The sequence below is a fragment of the Furipterus horrens genome, unplaced genomic scaffold (assembly GCF_987537825.1).
Source record: "Furipterus horrens unplaced genomic scaffold, mFurHor1.1.pri manual_scaffold_13, whole genome shotgun sequence".
Taxonomy (NCBI): Eukaryota; Metazoa; Chordata; class Mammalia; order Chiroptera; family Furipteridae; genus Furipterus; species Furipterus horrens.
This window is the reverse complement of record NW_028327183.1, coordinates 52,598,203-52,617,637: the sequence shown is the minus strand read 5'-3', so window position 1 is coordinate 52,617,637 and position 19,435 is coordinate 52,598,203. Positions and strand designations below refer to the sequence as shown.

The window sequence follows — 19,435 nt, the reverse complement described above, 5'->3', positions numbered from 1 at the left end:
GGGGTCCGATTGCCCGCTGCCAAAATTACAACTCTGAACATTATATTTGAGTGAAAAGAAAAATTGTTTATTTAACAGTTACACATATCCTTGCCTCCCCTCTACCAAACCTAACCAGTTTTAGGGGGGTCAGAAACACCATTTCCCTACTTCCCAAACACAGTTCAGCTTTACCAGCAGCTGCCAATCACTCAATCTGATTGGGGAGGTCCTTTCTGTGCTGTGGTGTCCTTCAGCTCTCAATGCAGAACTGCCTGGATTCTCAGCCTCCTTGGAAACTGCCTTCTTTCTGTAAACCGCGTGGATCTCCTCTCCTTCTCCAGAGCACCTCTGCGAACACTCACCAGCGAGGGAGACAGCCCCAGAGCCTGCCCCCACTACAGTGTTTGCAGCTGCCTATATATCCCTGACTGCGTCCTCTGACGCAGTGTGTGTTGCCAATAGTTCTGACTATTGGCAGAACGCCACGTACGCTGTGTGCTTTCCATACCATCACCTGGTTCAAGATCCCTCCCACCACCTGAGGCTTTGGATACATTAAAGCAATTTACATAATGAAAGACACCGGCCATCAGCCTGAGGCATGTGGAGGCATTCTAAAAGCTGCTTCCTTCTCCCCATCCCCCAGCCGCAAACTCCGGGAATTTTTGGACTCCCCTGTTTCTGTAACAATAGCAGACCAGAAAAACTAAAGAACATACAAAACAGAGCTTATTGTATTGTGAAAAACTGGATATTTTAACTGATGAAGAATGTTAATACCAGACGTTAAAAATGAAATGTATAAAGCTTAAAGAGAGTACAATATATTAAAACATCACTCCAATAACAAAATACCATTTATTTAATAAAGGAAAAAAGGCCAAAAATCAGTGACATTGTAACATGCATTAAAATTAGTTCTGTCAGTTTGTCATAAAAAACTGCCAAAACTCCTATCAGATGAAATAGAACACAGGATCAGACATTGAGCAAAGATACACACATAGCAAACACACATCTGAGAAAAAGTTCACCATCAATCTGTAAAACAATGCCATGAAACAACAGTGACGTAGCAGTACCTTAAAGAAAAAGTGAAAAATAACAGATTTCCAAAGCCCTGGTTGGTGTGGCTCAGTGAATTGTGCATTGGCCTGAGAACCAAAGGTCATTGGTTCAGTCTTGGTCAGGGCATGTGCCAGGGTTGTGGGTCGGGTTCCCGGTTGGTGATACACAAGAGGCAACCACACATTGATGTTTCTCTCCCTCTCTTTTTCCAACCCTTCCCCTCTCTGGAAATAAATTAATTAAAAACGTTTTAAAAATGTGGATAAACTGAACATATTATAGACTGCCGGAGAATTCAAAAAGGTATAGTTTAGATCACAGATTGCTAATATGTGTAACTTATACATTTACCTACTTTACATTGAGACTTTGCACATGAAGAATTATGAAAAAAATATTTTAACCAGCTTCAAAGTCAAAAACTAGAAATAATCATTTTGAATAAATTCAGTGATATGTTCAAAGGAAATACTATTTCTCAGCAAAAACTGATAAGCCAGTAATACATCATTAATAAAGCACCAATTATATATGCAAAGTAAATGTAAGCAGAAAAAACACCATTAATCCCAGTTATTTACTACAATGGAGTACCAATCACGTTTACCAACTGATCTGTACAGGGCTGAGATTCAAATGCCTATGAAGTAAATTCCCTGTAACGGCCAATATTATGACAATGGTGATGGTTTCACTGTCATGTACAGGGGAAGGCTGACCAAATATTATACTAAAAATGTCTAGTAATTAAGATTTTTTTAAATGGTAGGTATTGAAAATTAATATGTCTAACTCATTTTGAAACTAGGTTTAGCAACTGTATATTCACTCCAAATTTTATACACTTGGGATGAGACTTTGCCTCAGAGACAGCAAACACAGCCGACACGCTCAGTGAAACTGCACTGGCTGCTGTGGTTCAGTAGAATGAGCACTGGTCTATGAACTAATAGGATGGGGGTCTGATTACCAGCAAGGGCATATGCCTGACAATGGCTCTAATGAGGCCATGTGAGTGGCAACGTATCAATGTATGTTACACACAGACCGATGTTTCTCTCGCTCCCTCTCTCTCTATATATATATGAAGAAAAAAATATTTTAAGAAAAAACAACTCAAACCAACATAACTGATGGGTCAAAATAGCAACATCCCTCAACTACAGATACACGTTAGTATTCATTCTCCTAGGGCATCAGTAGCTCTGACATGAGCATATGAGAGACCAAAAAAATCCACACATTTAAGATAATTATATCGATTTTAGGGAGAAAGACAGAGAGACAGAGAGGGAAGTTTGGATTTCTTGTTACAGTTATGTGTGCATTCATCTGTTGCTCCATGTACGTGCCCTGACAGGATATTGAAATCAGAGCCTTGGCATATGAGAAGACAATACTGTAACCACATCAGTTACCTGCGCACACACTTAAACCCTTTTCATTATATTCAAGGAGAATGAGTGAATCAACAGAAGATAAATATTCCTGTGGATCCTGTGATTTGTGTACACACCGATCCTGCACTATTTCTCAGAAACATTTCTGGATTCATGCTCAGAAGGGGCAAATGCCCTCTAGTTGGCTGCAGTCACCTCCAGCAACTAATACGCCAGTGTTTCTGTTACAGTCACACTTTACTCTCACCCCTATGGTGATACAACCGGTGACAATCACTCATGCAATTGCAGACATTATGACACCTGGACTATTGCATGAACAGAGCCAGAGGTTCCCTCCAATAGTATTATCCGCCATTTTAAATACAGAAGAAAATTCATGCTATTCCCAGGTGCACTTCAGATTGTCATATCTACCCTCTCCTTGGACTAATCTGAGTGTGTCCTGAAATTCACAGCATTGAGACTTCTCCTGAGAACTAGAGAGCCCACCATCTTTACTAGGTGGATAGGAGCAGGAATGCAAATTTGGGAAAAACAATTGAGTTCATTTATGCACCACATTATCCCCATGAAACAGAAACACTGATACACACATAAAAGTTGTTCATGTCTTTACCCTTCTAGGGTCCAAAACTGTTTATATACTAACCCACACCACGAATACAGCACCTAAGATGAAAGAAAAGTTAGGAAAAACACCTGCATTATTGTATAAACCGAAGGGAGATTAGCCTGACAATTCTTGCATTTGTAATTTTGACACAGAAAAATTATCCCTGATATATAAAAACAGTCTGTCACTGAGAAAGGCAGTCCTTCTGCAGACTGACAGTTGAACTCAGATGAAGTTCTCTAGGCCAACCTGGACTCAGGTCAATAATACAACTAATGGGAGTGTTTCAAGACCTAAAAATTTAGTCTCTTCCTAATTTTCTCCACCAAATCAGGGAACAGTGACCTTCTGAAAGCACATGTTACTGCTGACTCAAGCAATCTCTGGGAACACTATAGGTGGTGCAGGTGAAATACCTTCAGGGACAGACATATGCAGTGATGTGGATCTGGAAAAGAACTGGATACCTAAAATTCGTGCAACATGGAAACATGATACCGATATAAAATATTTTTATGTGGAACCTCCTAGTGCTGTTTCTGGCTGTATGGAACTTGATTCAGAAAAACAATCCTTCAAAGAATTACCTATAGTATTGTTAAATAAACGAACAAAATAAGCCCCGTATGTTTACGAAACACCAGACCTTCCGTCCATGTGAAGATAGGTTAGAATTGTTGCAAAACATCTCCCACATTAACTGCACTCATAACCCCTTCTCCTATGTGAAGTCTCTCCTCATAACCAAGGCCAGTGATAGTATAAGATTTCCCACATTCCCTGCAACCCTAAGGCCTTCCTCTTCTGTGAACACTCCGATGATACTGAAGGCCACCGCTATGGATGGAAGATTTCCCAGGTTCACTACACTGATGAGGCCTTTGTTCAGTATGAACTCTCTGATGTTTATGAAGGTTTTGTCTGATACTAAAAGATTTCCCACATACGCTGCACTGAAAAGGCCTTTCCCGAGTATGAACTCTCTGATGTTTATGAAGGTTTTGTCTGACACTAAAAGATTTCCCACATACACTGCACTCATAAGGTCTTTCCCCAGTATGAAGTCTCTGATGTTTATGAAGGTTCTGTCTGATACTAAAAGATTTCCCACATATGGTACACTCATAAGGCCTTTCCCCAGTATGAACTCTGTGATGGCGATAAAGGTCCTGATTCCAGATAAAAGATTTCCCACATTCGCTGCACTTATAAGGCCTTTCACCTGTGTGAACTCTCTGATGGCGTTTTAGAGCTTGCTTTCGCATGAAAGATTTCCCACATTCACTGCATGAATAAGAGGTTTTCCCAGTATGAACTTGCCAATGGGATTCAAGGCCCCGCATCCAGGTAAAAGATTTCCCACATTCATTGCATTTAAAAGGCCTTTCACCTATGTGAACTCGCTGATGTTTATGAAGGGTATCCTTATAGGTAAAAGATTTCCCACATTCACTGCACTCATAAGGCCTTTCACCAGTATGAATTCGACAATGGGCATCAAGGCCCTGCTTCCAGGTAAAATATTTCCCACATTCACTGCATTTATAAGGCCTTTCACCTGTGTGAACTCGCTGATGGTTATGAAGGGCATGCTTCCAGGTAAAAGATTTCCCACATTCACTGCACTCATAAGGCCTTTCCTTCATATGAACTGTTTGATGTGCATGAAGGTAACCATTGGTGGAAAAAGATTTCCCACATTCACTGCACTCGTAAGGCCTTTCCCCAGTATGAATTCTCTGATGTTCATGAAGGGTATGCTTCAAAGTAAAAGATTTCCCACATTCACTACACTTATAAGGTCTTTCCCCAGTGTGAACTCTTTGATGTACATGAAGGTTGCCATTGGTGGTAAAACATTTCCCACATTCACTGCACTCATATGGCTTTTCACCTGTGTGTGATCTCTGATGATAACGAAGGCCACTGCTACAGCGATAAGATTTTCCACATTCACTGCACTCATATGGCTTTTCACCTGTGTGAAATCTCTGATGATAACGAAGGCCAGTATTACTGCGATAAGATTTCCCACATTCACTGCAATGATAGAGACTTGGTCCAGTGTGAATTGTCTTTGGATAAGAATTAGAAACTCTGGTAAAATATTTTCCACAATCACGGCACACAAAATATGGTCTTCTGGTAGAAACTCCCTTGTTCTGAACATGTGTATGCTTGCAGCGAACAGCTTTTTTACAGTCACTCAGGGTGAAATACTTTTTTCTTTGAGTAGTCACTCCTGGCATCAAGTTGCTCTTTGGCCTCTCTCTGGTGTGAGTGGGCTCTTGTGGGGGATGTACTGACTCTGAAAAGATGTCTGGTCCAACCTCCCTACAGGTAAGAGGCTTCTGGGACACATTATAATTGCAACCCTTGGCAAGTGACATGCTGTCCACCGCTCCCATGAAAGTCTTTTCTCTGTCCTGAAGGTCTCGGTGCTCACGACACTTTGTACTGAAATAATATCGTTTTCCACATGCCCCACATCTCAACAGTTTCTGAATGTGCTGTGTTTCCTGCTCCTCTATGAAGTGAGAAATTTCTCGCCAAACTGCCCGACAATTCTCACAGGGGTGGTTCTTCTGGGGAGACAAAGCTGCCTTGTGATTCGTTGCCTCTGACACTCTTACAGAAACATCCTGTTCAATCGGTGCTTCCACATCCTCTGCTCCACAGCAGCAACCTGAACAAAAGGAAAAACTTCTGAAGGGTATCTTGTCTTTAGAAGAAATATAGTCACCCTGACCGCTTTGGCTGAGTGGATGGAGTGGCAGTTGCAAACCAATGGGCAGTGGTACAATTCCCAGTCAAGACAAATACCTGGGTTGCTGGCCAGGTCCTCAGTTGCAAGGCAACCACAAATTGATGTATCTCTCCCTCTCTTTTTCCTACCACCCCCTTTCTCTCAAAATAAATAAGTAAAATCCTCACAAAAATTATTAGAAAAGAAATATCTTCATCACAAACGGACAGCATTCACACCTTGGCATAAATCTATGAAACCATTTCCAATACAATTCAGTAGCACACTGAAGAAATAGCCGTTTAATAGTCACAAAAGTAACTCAGTGGTGCTGACCTAACCAAGCAATAGACAGAAGCATGGAATGAAACAGAGAGGATAGTCAGGGAGTTCTCGTTGTGCTTACTCAAAAGGATTCCTGTAGGACCTTTCCCACTGGTGATGTGAGGCTGTGTAGAATCCTCTCTATTAACTAAAGGTAGTCAACCTCCGTTGTACCAAAGCCTGTAATAGTCAAGGTCAAAACAATGGTAACTGCACACACCAAGGGTCTGCAAGCATAAACCAATGTTACAGGGGAGAAAAAAATAACTACAAGAGAAATAGTTGCGGGAAAAAGTTTAGAGAAGTCAAGATGATCTGTGGGCTCGAAATGGCAGTGAAAATGAAAACTTAGAAGTGAGTAACTGACAAACTCTCAACGAAAAACAAGGAAGAGAGGAATGGGCTGATGAACAGGAAATGGCGATAAAATACTTATGAACAAAATAGATTCCTAGCTATGACTTCAACAAAGCCTAAGCGTGAAAACATTTCCAACAGCACTTTATGAGGCAAGACTAGATCTAGGTCCAGTCTGGCGTGGATGGAGTCATGTTACTCTGCAGAATCACAAATGATTCTTCCCTTAAATCCCAGTGGAGTAAAACATGGAATATAGGCCATATAACTTCAATGAGAATAAGTGAAGACATGGATGGCCAGCACTATGATAGGACAACAAAGAAGAAAGTGATCACAGAAAAACATTTTTGTGAGTGAGTTCAGCAACATGCTCAAATAAGAAGTATGACAATTTTCCCTTCTTCCAGTACAGGTAGACAGCTACCAACAGACTAAATCCTCCACAGGGAAGGGGAATTAATATTCAGTTAAGACAAATAGAAAATCAGACTGGACATGGTGGCTCAGTTGGTGAGAAGGTCATCTCCATACACCAAGGTTGTGGGTTCGATTTTCGGACAAGGCACATAGAAGAAGCATCCCATGAATGCATAAATACCTGGAACAAAAAATTTATTTTCTCGTCTACCCCTTTACCTGGTGTTTCTAAAAGTAATTAATCATCATCATCAACAATAATACCAAAACAGCAAAGGAACAAAGAACACAGAACCTCACAGAAAGTATGACTGGGGTGTGGGTTACCAAACCCATTTCAAGATGGTTAGGATCAAAAACAGGGGTCTCAGTTACCTTTGTGAACCACTGTGATCATGCTAGTTGACTTTACTCAACTGTTTTGTGATAAACACTGGAAATTTTCTTTTTTCAGAATCACAGACGCCCTTGCAACATCTGTGAAGCTCCCACAGTTTACTCTTAAGAGGGCCCTATAGAGTTTCTTGGTATGAAATCCAAAACAAATCTCTTTGTCAACAGCCTAGACCTGGAAAAACACAAAAAATCAAGTTGTCCCCAGCAACATTTGCCACCAAAGACTCTGAAACACCCAACTATCAGTGAAAAGAAATTCTGCGAAAGCAGATTGTACTTGTACAGATTTTGTCATTCTGACCTCAACTCACATAGCTTCAAGGAGAGCACGCCGCTGGGACTTGTCTTAAGACACACACAACAGCAACTGAGCCAACCACACACCCAGATGTGATGAATTATTTCTCTGGCCATAAAATTGAAAGGAGTTTCCGCTTCCTCTAATGTTTAGACATCATTACATAGTTAAAATAAATGCGACATATAAGGCCACTACCAAGAGAGCATAAGAATTTTTGAATAATCAATACCAAAGGAATGAAATTCTATGGAAACCTGATAAGGAATCCAAAATATTTACTTTCAAAAACATTCATGAGCCACCAGAGAATGCAAATGGACCCAACGTAAAGGAGATACTGACACAGGAACAATACGAGAATATCAAATATACAGAACAATATACATATAATAAAAAAAGATATAGTGCCATGGCCAAATTACATGGAACAAATGAAAACTGTAATAAAAATTGTTAAAATAAGTCATGGAAAGAATATGTCATTTGAAAGCATCAAGGTGGAGAGAAACAAAAATGAAAATAAAAAATTTAAATGTGGCCCTGGCTTTTATGGCTCAGTGGATAGAGTGCTGGCCTAGAAACCAAAGGTAACTGGTTTAATTCCCAATCAGGGCACATGCCTGGGTTGCGGGCCACATCCCTGGTTGGGGCATGTGAGAGGCAACCACAGATTAATGATTCTCTGTCACCCATTCTCACTCCCTTCCCCTTTTTCTAAAAATAAATAAATAAAATCTTTTTTAAAAATTGAAAATGTGGCAAGGTCAGTAAAGTAAAACGACAAGGATACCTGCTCTTTGCATTATGGGAATCAGTGTGTGTGTGTGTGTGTGTGTGTGTGTGTCAGAGACAGAGAAAAGGCAGACAAGGAACCAGATAGGTAGAACATTTATTTTAAAACACTGAGAAGAAGACTGACTTCCAAAATCTGAAAAAAAGCTCTGAATAATTAAGTGAATGCCTACTCACAGTTTCCTATACAGGTTCAAAGCAAGCTGGACTTCACCGAGAAAGAAAAACAAAAGTGTCAAAAATCAAAGGCACAGAGAGCTGTGAAAACACAAAGAAGGTAGAAACTCCTTGCACACAGGAGCATGCCTCAATAAGGGTATCAGCAGATTCCTCTGAAGAACACTCGCAGACTAGGAGATTATGAAAATATTATATTTTGAACAATAAATGAAAACAATTAATATTTTATCCAGAAACAGTTTTTCAGAAAGAAATAGTTTCCCAGGAAAACAAACACTAAGCAACTTCACTGCCACTGAACCTGACATATTTAGGAATGGCAAAAAAACTTCTTGAAGATCAAATGAAACAGTACTAAATAGAAACTCGAACAGGTGGGGAAGTATAATTCTCACTAATAAAAGTGAAAATAAAATTAAATTCACTATACAGTAGCACTGGATTGGTGGAATGTATATTACACAGCTATCATAAAGATTTAAAATTCAATCTAGTAAAAATAATGAAGCCACCATTCTGTGCCCTATTAGAGACACTATATATAAGTTGTGAATTGTGGAATCAAAAACAAAAAAAATAAATAATAAAAAGATCTGTGGTAAAGACTCAAAAGGTAGAATACTGGATGCAGTTAAGGTCTTACCAGTATAAAATAAACTTAAAGAGAATGAGGGGTTTTATGAAATCTTGAAAATTAGCAGCAAAAACCATTTTACAAGAGACAAAACAGTCAAATCACTATAAAATATCATCAAAAATAAGTGAATCTATAAAAAATACCTCAGGGCATAGTATATAAAAACATAATCTACCACAGCTTAAGTATAAAATGCAATTTTAAGAAGAAACTTTATAGTGATGTCTACATTAAAAAAGAAAGAAAATATCTGAAATAAATAACCCATCAGTACAATTCAGAAAACTTTAAAAACAACAAGAAAGTAAACTCAAACCTAGGAAAAGAAAAAAGGAAATTGAGAAGACAAAAAATGAATATATCTAAGAGCAATATTTTGGAAGATACATATAATTGGCAAACCTCTAGTTAGACTAAAAGAAAGGACTCAAATAATTTAAAGAACCATTTGAGATATGTCACTGCACCCAATACCACAAACCACAATGCATCATCATGACAGTTACTGGCACATGACATAACCCTACGAAGAAAAACTGTCAAATTCCCACAGTAATCTTCTGAAATTAAAAAATATTCAGAGCTCTGGCCTGGTTCCAATACACCTAGATTGTAGAAAAATACCCCATGAGGCAACACGCATTCGGCTATGAATGCAGATATGATTGGAACCATGGAAAAATGTTTCCCTTTTTCCTGTGTGGCAGGCTCCATTCTTCTCTGAAATCAATAAATAAAAATTTTAACAAATAAGCAGGACTTCCTGCCAAGACAGAGGCTTCGGTCCACACGCTTATCGTCTTCCACAACAAGATCACAACAACCTCAAAGGTAAAAACCACAAAAACTACAAGAAAATGGAATTGCATGGATGCCAAACAAAGACATAAGGAAGCAATACTCATCCTGACAGACAGGAGGGACGAAGAGGATGCAGTGCAGCATCAGCATTTGCAGCAAGGCAGTGCTGTGGAAGACCAGCGGAAAGAGCAGTAATACATTAAAAGCATCTGGAGAGATACCTGGGGAGTGAGCTCAGGACCAGACTGGTCTGTGCAGCTCATGACTCCAGTGCCAAGACAATAAGCCTCATTGCTTCTGACTTTCTGAAAATCAGTGGGGTTTGAGGTGGAGGAAAAATCTCTCTCTCTCTCAGCATAGTCCATTTGTGTAGAGGCCCTGACATTCCTAGAATGTGTGCAAACCCAACCACTCTCAGAAACACAACCAGGGCAACAGCTAGAGGTGTACCACTTTAAATGAGATGCAGGAGTAAGTGCCATTGTTTTCTCTGAGATCCATCCCAGACATACAGCACCACAACATGATGAAATAGCTTGCCCCGCACTGACGAATATCTAAGGCTCTGCCACTTACAATATAACTGGTGCAACAGACATACCTAAGAGGGAAAAAGAGGAAGGCTGTTAAGTTGAGAAGACAGAGAAGAATGGCACAAAAGAGGAAGCATTCAAGGTTCTAGTGGGAGAACTAAGCAATGAGGAGATAGGCAACCTAACAGAGAGAGAGTACAAAACACTGGTCATAATGATGCTCACAGTCTTGAGGCAAGATTAACTACGATAAATGCATATGAGAAGAAATGAAGGCTACTTAGTGAAGTGAAGGAAATACACAAGAAACAAAGAGAGAAGGGAAGGAAGCTTGGGTTCAAAACAAAAATTTAAAACCTCATGAAGAAATAAACACTCAACCAGTACAGAATCAAAAAACAAAAATTGAATAAACAAGAAGAAGGAACTTCTGGGACAACTTTAAATGTGTCAACATATGAATCATAGGGGTGGCAGAAGAAGAGAAAGAGCAAGACATTGAAAACTTATGTGGAAAAAACAATGAAGAAAAATTTCCTAACTTAGTAAACGAAACAGACATAGAAATTCAGCAAGCACAGAGAATCCCAAAGAAGCTAGATCCAAGGAGGAACACACCAAGACATAGCATAATTAATATCCCAAAGGTTAAAGATAAAGAGAGAATCTTAAAAGCAGCAAGAGAAAAGAAGAGAATTACCTACTCCTATAAGACCATCAGCACTGGCTGGTGTGGATGAGTGGATTAAATGCCACCTTGTGAACCAAAGGGTCGCCAATTCAAATCTCAGTCAGGGCATATGACTAGGTTGCACGCTAGGTCCCCAGTTGAGGGCTCGCAGGAGTCAACCACACATGAATGTATCTCTTCCTCTTTTTCTCCCTTCCTTCTCCTCTCTTTAAAAATAAATAAATAAAATCTTAAAAAAAGAAAGAACATTAGCTGATTTCTCAAAAGACACTCAGCAGGCAAAAAGGGACTGGCAACAAGTATTGAAAGTGATGAAAACCAAGGATCCCCAACCAACATTACTCCATCCAGAAAACAATCATTTAGAATGGAATGGCAGGTAAAGTGCTTCTCAGTCAAGGTAAAGCTAAAGGATTTCATCCTCACCAAGCCATTATTATACAAAATGTTTAAGAGACTTATTTAAGAAAAAGAAGAGGCTCAATACTGTGAACATTAATATGAGATCAAATTCAAAACTATCAACAGAATCTAAAACACAAACACAAACACAAACACAAAACCCTAAGCAAACAACAAGAAAAGGAACAAAATCACAGGCATGAGAATCAGTGGGAGGGTTATCGGATGCGATGGGAAAGGGTAAAATGGGGAAATGGTGTAGAGATTAAGAAGTATAATTGTTGTATATAAAATGAACAGAGGGATGTTAAGAATATACAGGAAATGCCCTGGCTGCTGTGGCTCAGTGGATTGAGCGTCGGCCTGAAAACCAAGTGTCACTGGCTCGATTCCCAGTCAGGGCACATGACCAGTTCGCTTGGCCAGGTCTTAAGTTGGGGGCGCATGAGCGGGAACCGCACATTGATATTTCTCTTTCTCCTTTCCCCTCTCTCTTAAAAAAAAAAAAAATAAAGGAGAAGAACATATAGGAAAGGGTGAAGACAAAGAACATAGGTATGTCCCATGGACATGAACTAAGAAGGAAGGGACACTGGAGGAAACTGACATGTGGGTGGAGGGGACCAAAGGGGAAAAAAAACTCATAAAAGTGTACCAGCATAATCAATAAAATATACTTAGACAAAAACAAAAAATAAATTAAAGAAATACATAAATAAATGGAGAAAACTGACTGGACACAAAATTCAAATTACAAATCTGAGTTCCATTTCTACATACTTATCATAAATTATTTGATAAACAAATGAAGAGTCATGGCCAGGTGGCTCAGTTTCTATATTCCAGGACAGAGAACCCAAATACGTTGCTTGGGCACATGTAGGAGGTAACACATCGATGTTTCTCTGTCACATAACATGATTTGCTCCCTCTCTCCCTTACTCTGTCTATAAAATCAATGTACATAACCTAAGGTCAGGATTAAGAAGAAAATAAAGAAATAAAGAAGATAGTAAACATTATAATGGCATCCAAACCAATAAAATACATATGAATAGGTGAAAATCTGAATATTGAACAGGACAATACAGTGTTTAAAGAAAACAACGTAAAGGCAAATGCTTGAAACACAGCTAGTGTTCATATTCAAAATTAAATTTAAATTTTAAAATTTAATAAAGATAAAGTATCTATAAGTACCCAAATCAATCTACAAATAAATGCAGTTTTGTAAATTCCAATGGTAGTTTAACACAAATCTAAAAAGAATCCTGTGGGGTATAGAGCCGCAAAAAACTTTGATAGCAAAAGCAATCTTGAGCAGCAACAAATTTTGTTAGCATCTGACTTCCTGACTTGAATCTATTACAAAGCCAAAGAACGAGCGTGTTATTAAAATCAATACAGAAACACAAACCAATAGAATAGCACACCACAACAAGGAATAAACACAGGCACTGATATTCGACTAATCTTTGACTAAAACTTCACGGCATAAAAAAATAAAAAAAATAAAAAAAAAAGATTTTCCTAGCTAATGCTGCTGGGAAAAACAGATAATTACATGTAAACCACAAAAGTGAAAATCACTGATAAAAATTAGTTGAAACCGTATGGAAAATTAAATTTCAGTCCTAAAACTTAAAATTCTTTCAAGATAACCTAGAATAGATGCTTTAGAGATTTTTATTTCATTTTCATCTACATCATAATTTTTGTAAAGGATTTTGTTCATTATTTTCCAGGATGAGGAAGAGAGGAAGACAGAGAGGGAGAGATTCTTTGATGTGCAAGAAAAGCTTCAATTTGTTGCCTGTCCCACACCCCCAACTGGGGACCCAGCTAGAAACCCAAGCCTGTTCCCTGACTGGGAATCCAACCGGATGACCTTTTGGTAAAGAGGAAGATGATCAACCCACTTACTACTTAGGGCTGAAGATTAGTTTTTGAAATAATCTTCTAAACATGACAAAAACCACAATGCAAAAGAGCATATATAAGCAGTTGAACCTACAACAAAGGAAAAGGCTTCTCTACAGAAGAGCAACGGAAAGAAAAGGCAGCCCTGCCCAGTGTGGCTCAGTTGGTGTAAGTCACCCTGTAATCCTACAGGTGGCCTGTTGGATCAGGGCACTTGACTGGGTTCCTGTTTCAGACTCTGGTTGGGGCTGGAGAGATAAGCAAAGGATCAATGTTTTCTCTCGCATATTGATGGTTCTCTCTATTTTCCCTTCCTTCCTTTCTATCTAGAAATAGAAATTGAAAAATGTATTAAAAAAAGGAAAAATAAAGAAGGCAAACTCAGAATGAGAGAAAACACTTGCAGAATGTATACATGTATGGCTTGAAGATGCTGTAGATTACGTTCAGAAAATGTGACGTAAATTCATTTACCAGTAAATACAAACTTATGTCAACACTATTCTGTAGGTTATTAACAAAGCAACGCGTGAGTCCATAAAAAAAAAAAAAAAAATCTACGTGACTTATTTAAAATTACTTTCTCAGGAACACTAGTAACCAGCATCTGAGCTTCCTGCAAAACTGGCAACAGCAGACTTGCTAAATGCGGGGTTGGCAAAAGCATTGAAGGAGCACAAAAACAAAAGCAAAATCAACATTTGAGAGGGAAAATTATGTCAATATTGAAAGCATGTATCACTAGGTGAAAAGGCATCTATTAAATACACATGATGTTCAAAATTCATTAGCCAAAAAAGATGCAGAATTTCCCAAATATGTACAAATGACCAACAGGAATAGAAAAATAGGCATTTTTCTCACTAACCAAGGTGGTATTCACTAGGCTCCCTGCAACATTACCAACCACAAATCCTTCCCTACAAGTTCAGTACTTCAGGAACTGCTATTCCAGGGGGATAAAAGGAAAGTGCAAACAAACCACACCTACCAAGGAAAGCAACTGCTCAGAAATCTGAAAATCAAGCAGTGCTTACCGCCCACATGTGAGGAGAGAGCACCCCCTAGAGAACAGGGGACATGGGAAATGCAAGGCCAAGTCCATGTAACTGGCCAAAGAGAGGGTCTTACCCAGCGAGGATATAAGGTCAAAGTTCTCCAGCATCACACCCAGGTACAGGCGTCTCTGATTGTCATCCAGGAGGCACCATTCCTTCCTGGAGAAGTACAGGGCAATGTCCCCAAAGGTCACACCAACCTGTCAAAAGTGAAACAAATGACCTCAGCAGTCTTATCTGAGAACTGCCCCACTACTTTTTACAAATCGTCCCCATGTTCAATTTCCTCCAGGGCTCCCCAGTTCACTGTGAACACCAGGCCCTGATACCAGTGCTAGCTGCGCTCTCATCAGTCCTATTAATTACTGTTAGCACCTTCATCAACAGCGGCTCGCTTGGGGGACTTTGTGGGCAAAGAGCAGATGAATGCCATATAAGCATTGGGCCATAACTGTAGGGTCCCATTCTTCCACACAAGCAATGCCACTCAGTCTCCTAGATCATGTCTCAAAGTCACAGCCAAACACGACCTTATGCTTTACACTTAAGTCCCCAAACCGGTACCGGGCACAGTCATCTCTCACTTCCTCTGCTAGTGCTCGCCGTTGTGGAATGTCTGCCTCCTTCATGTCTTCAGAGCACAGGTCCTCTCCCTCAGATCTGTCACCTTCCTGCTCCGTAGTACACGTACATCTCCGGACTCACCCAAAACTAGGCCTATGGCATCTGAGAGTGCTTGGCATGTTCCAGCAGGGTCCGGAATAACCCCTTATCTGACGGATTCCACAGCCCAGCAAAGGCGCGAAAGGGGATCTGAACTTCTCCCTTCCTGCCCGCTGCTCTTTGCGTCAATAATCAAGACCCAGATACTAAGGGAATTTTAGATACAAAAACCTCGTGTTCACTCTGCACTGTAATTGCTGTGTGTGCAGAAACCACAACACTCTTCCGATGACCCTCCTCACGATGCCTGACGCGAAGCCTGACAGGACGCGGCACAGGGATGTAGCGTTCGTGCCGTGAGTCTGTGAAGGAGGGAATGCGGGAGGCCGCGCACTCACCTCAGCGAGGCGTCTGAGCGAGGCCGCCAAGGAACGTTGTCGGGGAGGCGGGAAGGTAACGGCGGGAGGCGAGCACACCAGGGACAAAGCGGTCCCTCTCTGGTTCACCCTGTCAGGGTCGCCCAGATCCTTACTCTCGTGTGTGCTCCGTGGACCAGGACTCAGGCGCCGACCCCGCGCCCCCATTTTCAGCAGCACCCAGAGACCGGGAGGTTCAGAAAACGTGGTCAAACCGACTTTGGGAGAAGATAGGGTGACCCCTCTTGTGCCGGAAGTCCCGCCTTACCCGGTGAGCGCCAATGGCAACGCCTTGTGCGAACCTTCAGTGGCTGGGAGGGGCGGGGTATTCCTCGCATGGTGTTCTGGGTAATATGGGTTGCAGAGACCAAAGTGTAGCTGGGCCTTTTCTAAGATCCCTTCAGCAAAAAAAAATCTTGATCCGCCGCTAGGGTCCATGGGACATGATAAGTTGTCACAAGACATATCATGAAAGTGGTAAAGAAGTTTTCATCTTTTCCTGGCACTTCGACTTGAGTTCATCTCAATAAAAACACATTATCTGAGGTCCATACAGTGAGTAATAATGTAAAAACAAGAAAATAGTGACTCCCAAACCAGTAGAAATATGGTCATCACCAGACAAAGAGAAAATGGGAGAAGGGAGTTGACAGTAGTAGCATATTTACAAATCACAATAGGGCCACTTAGATAATCGTGTTGGGTTGTAACTCCGGAGTAACAAGTAATGGAGAAATAGGGGAGAAGGATAAGGGAGGGGGGGCTAATCACATTACTATAAAACCAGATTTCTTTGTCTACTTGGGGCGCACATTCTCCTGGCTGAGGGTGCGCCTGACTGCAGACTCGTGAATAAACGCCTCGCTTTGCTGCTCAAGTCCTGTGTCCCGGTTTTCATTGTGAGCATTTCTCACAATAATAAGAGGTGTTCCTGAGAGTCTGGAAAAATGTACCATACAAATTAGCTACTTACACTCTTATATATGTATGTGACAAATATAATACAAGACTTTAGCTACGTCTTTTTTTAAAAACAAAAATAGGACTATGAATCATAATATAAACATTAAATAGAGGACTACTGTTTTGATATAATTTAAATCTTATTAGAAATGAATAAATTTTTTACAATATTGGATGATTGAATTCTCATGAGTTTTAGTGTTTTTATGGATGTGTAAGTAGTATCGTATTATTTATACAGAGTGGGGGTACCACCACCCCAAAAATCCACAAATACTATGGGTTGAGGGATGGGGGTAAAGGAACAGGTTTTAAGATGCCTTTGCATAACTATGCCTGGTAACTAGTGTCTTAGTTATGCACAGGGTTTTGATTCTCCAAGGACCCAAAGAGATGGGAGGGGTTTTGACCAGAAAGTGGTGAGGGAAGAGCATACAGGGCCTCTGCAAGATTCTGTGAGTGGTCAGAACCGGTTACCACGTCTACTGCTTCACAGGCCACAGGTGAGGGATTTAAAAAGAAGGCGGCTACCATTTTAGAGAGGAGAAAAGGTCCACGTGGTTTGCAAGAAGGGCAGAGAAGGATACCGTGCATCTTTGAAATGGAAAGGAAAACTCCATGCGGTTTACAGGAAGTCTGAGATATTCATGTGGTTCTCCATTAAGAGCTGGAGAAAACCACGACACCTAAAACCTCCCCAATCACGCTCGAATGATTGGGAGCTACCGGTAAAACTGAACTGGGTCTGGCAGGTAGCGAAAGTGTATCTCTGACTTTTCTAAAAGTAGCCTGGCTTGGTAGGAAGAGGCAGAACTGTGTGTTTGTGGGTGTTTTAAAGAAAATAGGACTTAATTGCCAAAATCCACTATAATCTAAATCTGTATAACTGGTACAGAGTGGGGGTGTCCAAAAAGCCCCAGAGCCTGTGAGTTGGGGGATGGGGAAAAGGGAACAGATTTTAAGACGGCTTTACATGACTATGGCTAGAAGCTTAGTGTCTCAGTTATGCAAATGGTTTTGGTTCTTCCAAGGCCCCAAGAAGATGGGAGGGGTTTTGACCATGGAATGATCGTTGGCACGCCAGATCCTGAAAAAAGCAGCTGACAGATAAGGAATGGGGAACATTGAGGCATGTTTTTGGCTTCTAGCCTTTTGGGGAGCAAGGGAAGTGCTGGGTCCTGTGGGAAAACAGGACTCTGAGCTGAAGTGCTCACTGCCCTCCCCAGGTTGGAATATTGTAAATAAAGACCTGTTTTCCTCAACACTAGTTGTTGGGTATTACACCAAGGCACCAGGTGAAAGAACCCCCTTTTACTCTGTAACATACTCCAGGGCCAGGTTGATTACCAAAGTCCAGGTGTACATGATCTGACAACCTGAAATATAAATAACAAGTAATATCGGTATGCATATGTGCAGTTGTAATGGACAAAGCAACTGGTGACTCAAACAGTAGGGAAAAATTGGCAACAAAAGACAACTGTAATTAAAGCGTCAATTAGGGGGTCTCAAAGTCAGTGTCAACAGTATTAGCATACCTACAACTCCAAAAGTGACATTCTGCAGCTCAGTGAAAATGCCTCTGAGATCAAAGGGGGAAGATATTCAGCACCAAACACCACGAAACGGAATAATATAGCTAGAGAGCCCAGCAAACAAGTTAGGGAATCTTCAAGAGAGAGCTGGAGACAGACCTATAACCAGACTACCTTTAGTTAATCCCTACCCTCAGTTAATTTAGTTAATTACGTTATATTCTAACTCTGATTATCCAATAAATGGAGAAACAGGGGAGACGGGGTGGGGGTGGGGGAAGAGGGGTAGATACTAGAGTTAGTGTAAATTCAGTTTGCTTGTCTGCTTCCGGGCACACTCATGTCACTGATATGGCTGTGTCCAGTTCTGCAGACCTGTGAATAAACAATGCCTGGACTACTGCTGTTTTATTGTGAGCATTTCTCACACAATAAATATTAAAAATCAATACAAATTTGTAAGAACTTTTTCTATTTGAAAACTCACTGTAGCCCTGGGAGGCATGACTCAGTGCATTGAGCGCCATCCTGCGGAATAAAGGAACCCCTGTTGGATTCGCAGTCAGGGCACGTGCCTGGGTGGCCGGCTAGGTCCACAGTAGCAGGGCGTGAGACACAACCACTACTTTATCTTTCTCTCCCTCTTTCTCACTCAACAGCGCTCGCTCTGGAAATAAATAAAATCTATTTAAAATTTGCTTTTAATTAAAATAAAAATTCAGAGTATAGCCTAAGCTGATGTAACTCAGGGGACTGAACCCCAGCCTGTGAACCAAAACGCTGCCAATTCCATTCCCAGTCACCGCACATGCCTCGGTTGCAGGACAGGTCCCCAGTTGGGCATATGCCATAAGCAACCGATTCATGTTTCTCTAGCACATTATGTTTCTCTCCCTCCCTTCCCCTCTTTACTTATAAATGAATAAAATCTTTTTTTAATTCAAAGTAAAAAAACACTAAAATTTAATCCAAAACTTAAAAAAGTTTAAGCTAAGTAACGTAACAGAGTGAAACCAGAAAAGCCGGTGTTTGTGCTGTCTGTCACCTACCAGACCCAATAAGCAGAGACAGGGATTGAATCTTCGTGGGCGCTTTCTTCAGATGGTCGGCGATCAGAGAAGAAAGAGAGTTTGTCCCCTAACAGACTGTCTTAAATTCCACTATGAATGGGACCTTTTTATAAGGAGAAGAGTAAGTAAGGGGTTTGGAATTCAGGGAAAAGGTTAATCGAATA

General features: G+C 40.6%; 1 protein-coding gene across 1 annotated transcript; it reads right to left on the bottom strand.

The window, feature by feature from the left end:
* Positions 1–370: 370 nt before the first annotated feature.
* On the bottom strand, positions 371–18,728 carry LOC149995295 (uncharacterized). The gene is given in 4 exon segments (XM_090259171.1): positions 371–5,752; positions 14,698–14,824; positions 15,686–15,921; positions 18,689–18,728. Coding segments are annotated over 4 exon segments (2,421 nt in total). The 3' UTR covers positions 371–3,734.
* Between the last annotated feature and the right edge of the window lie 707 nt (positions 18,729–19,435).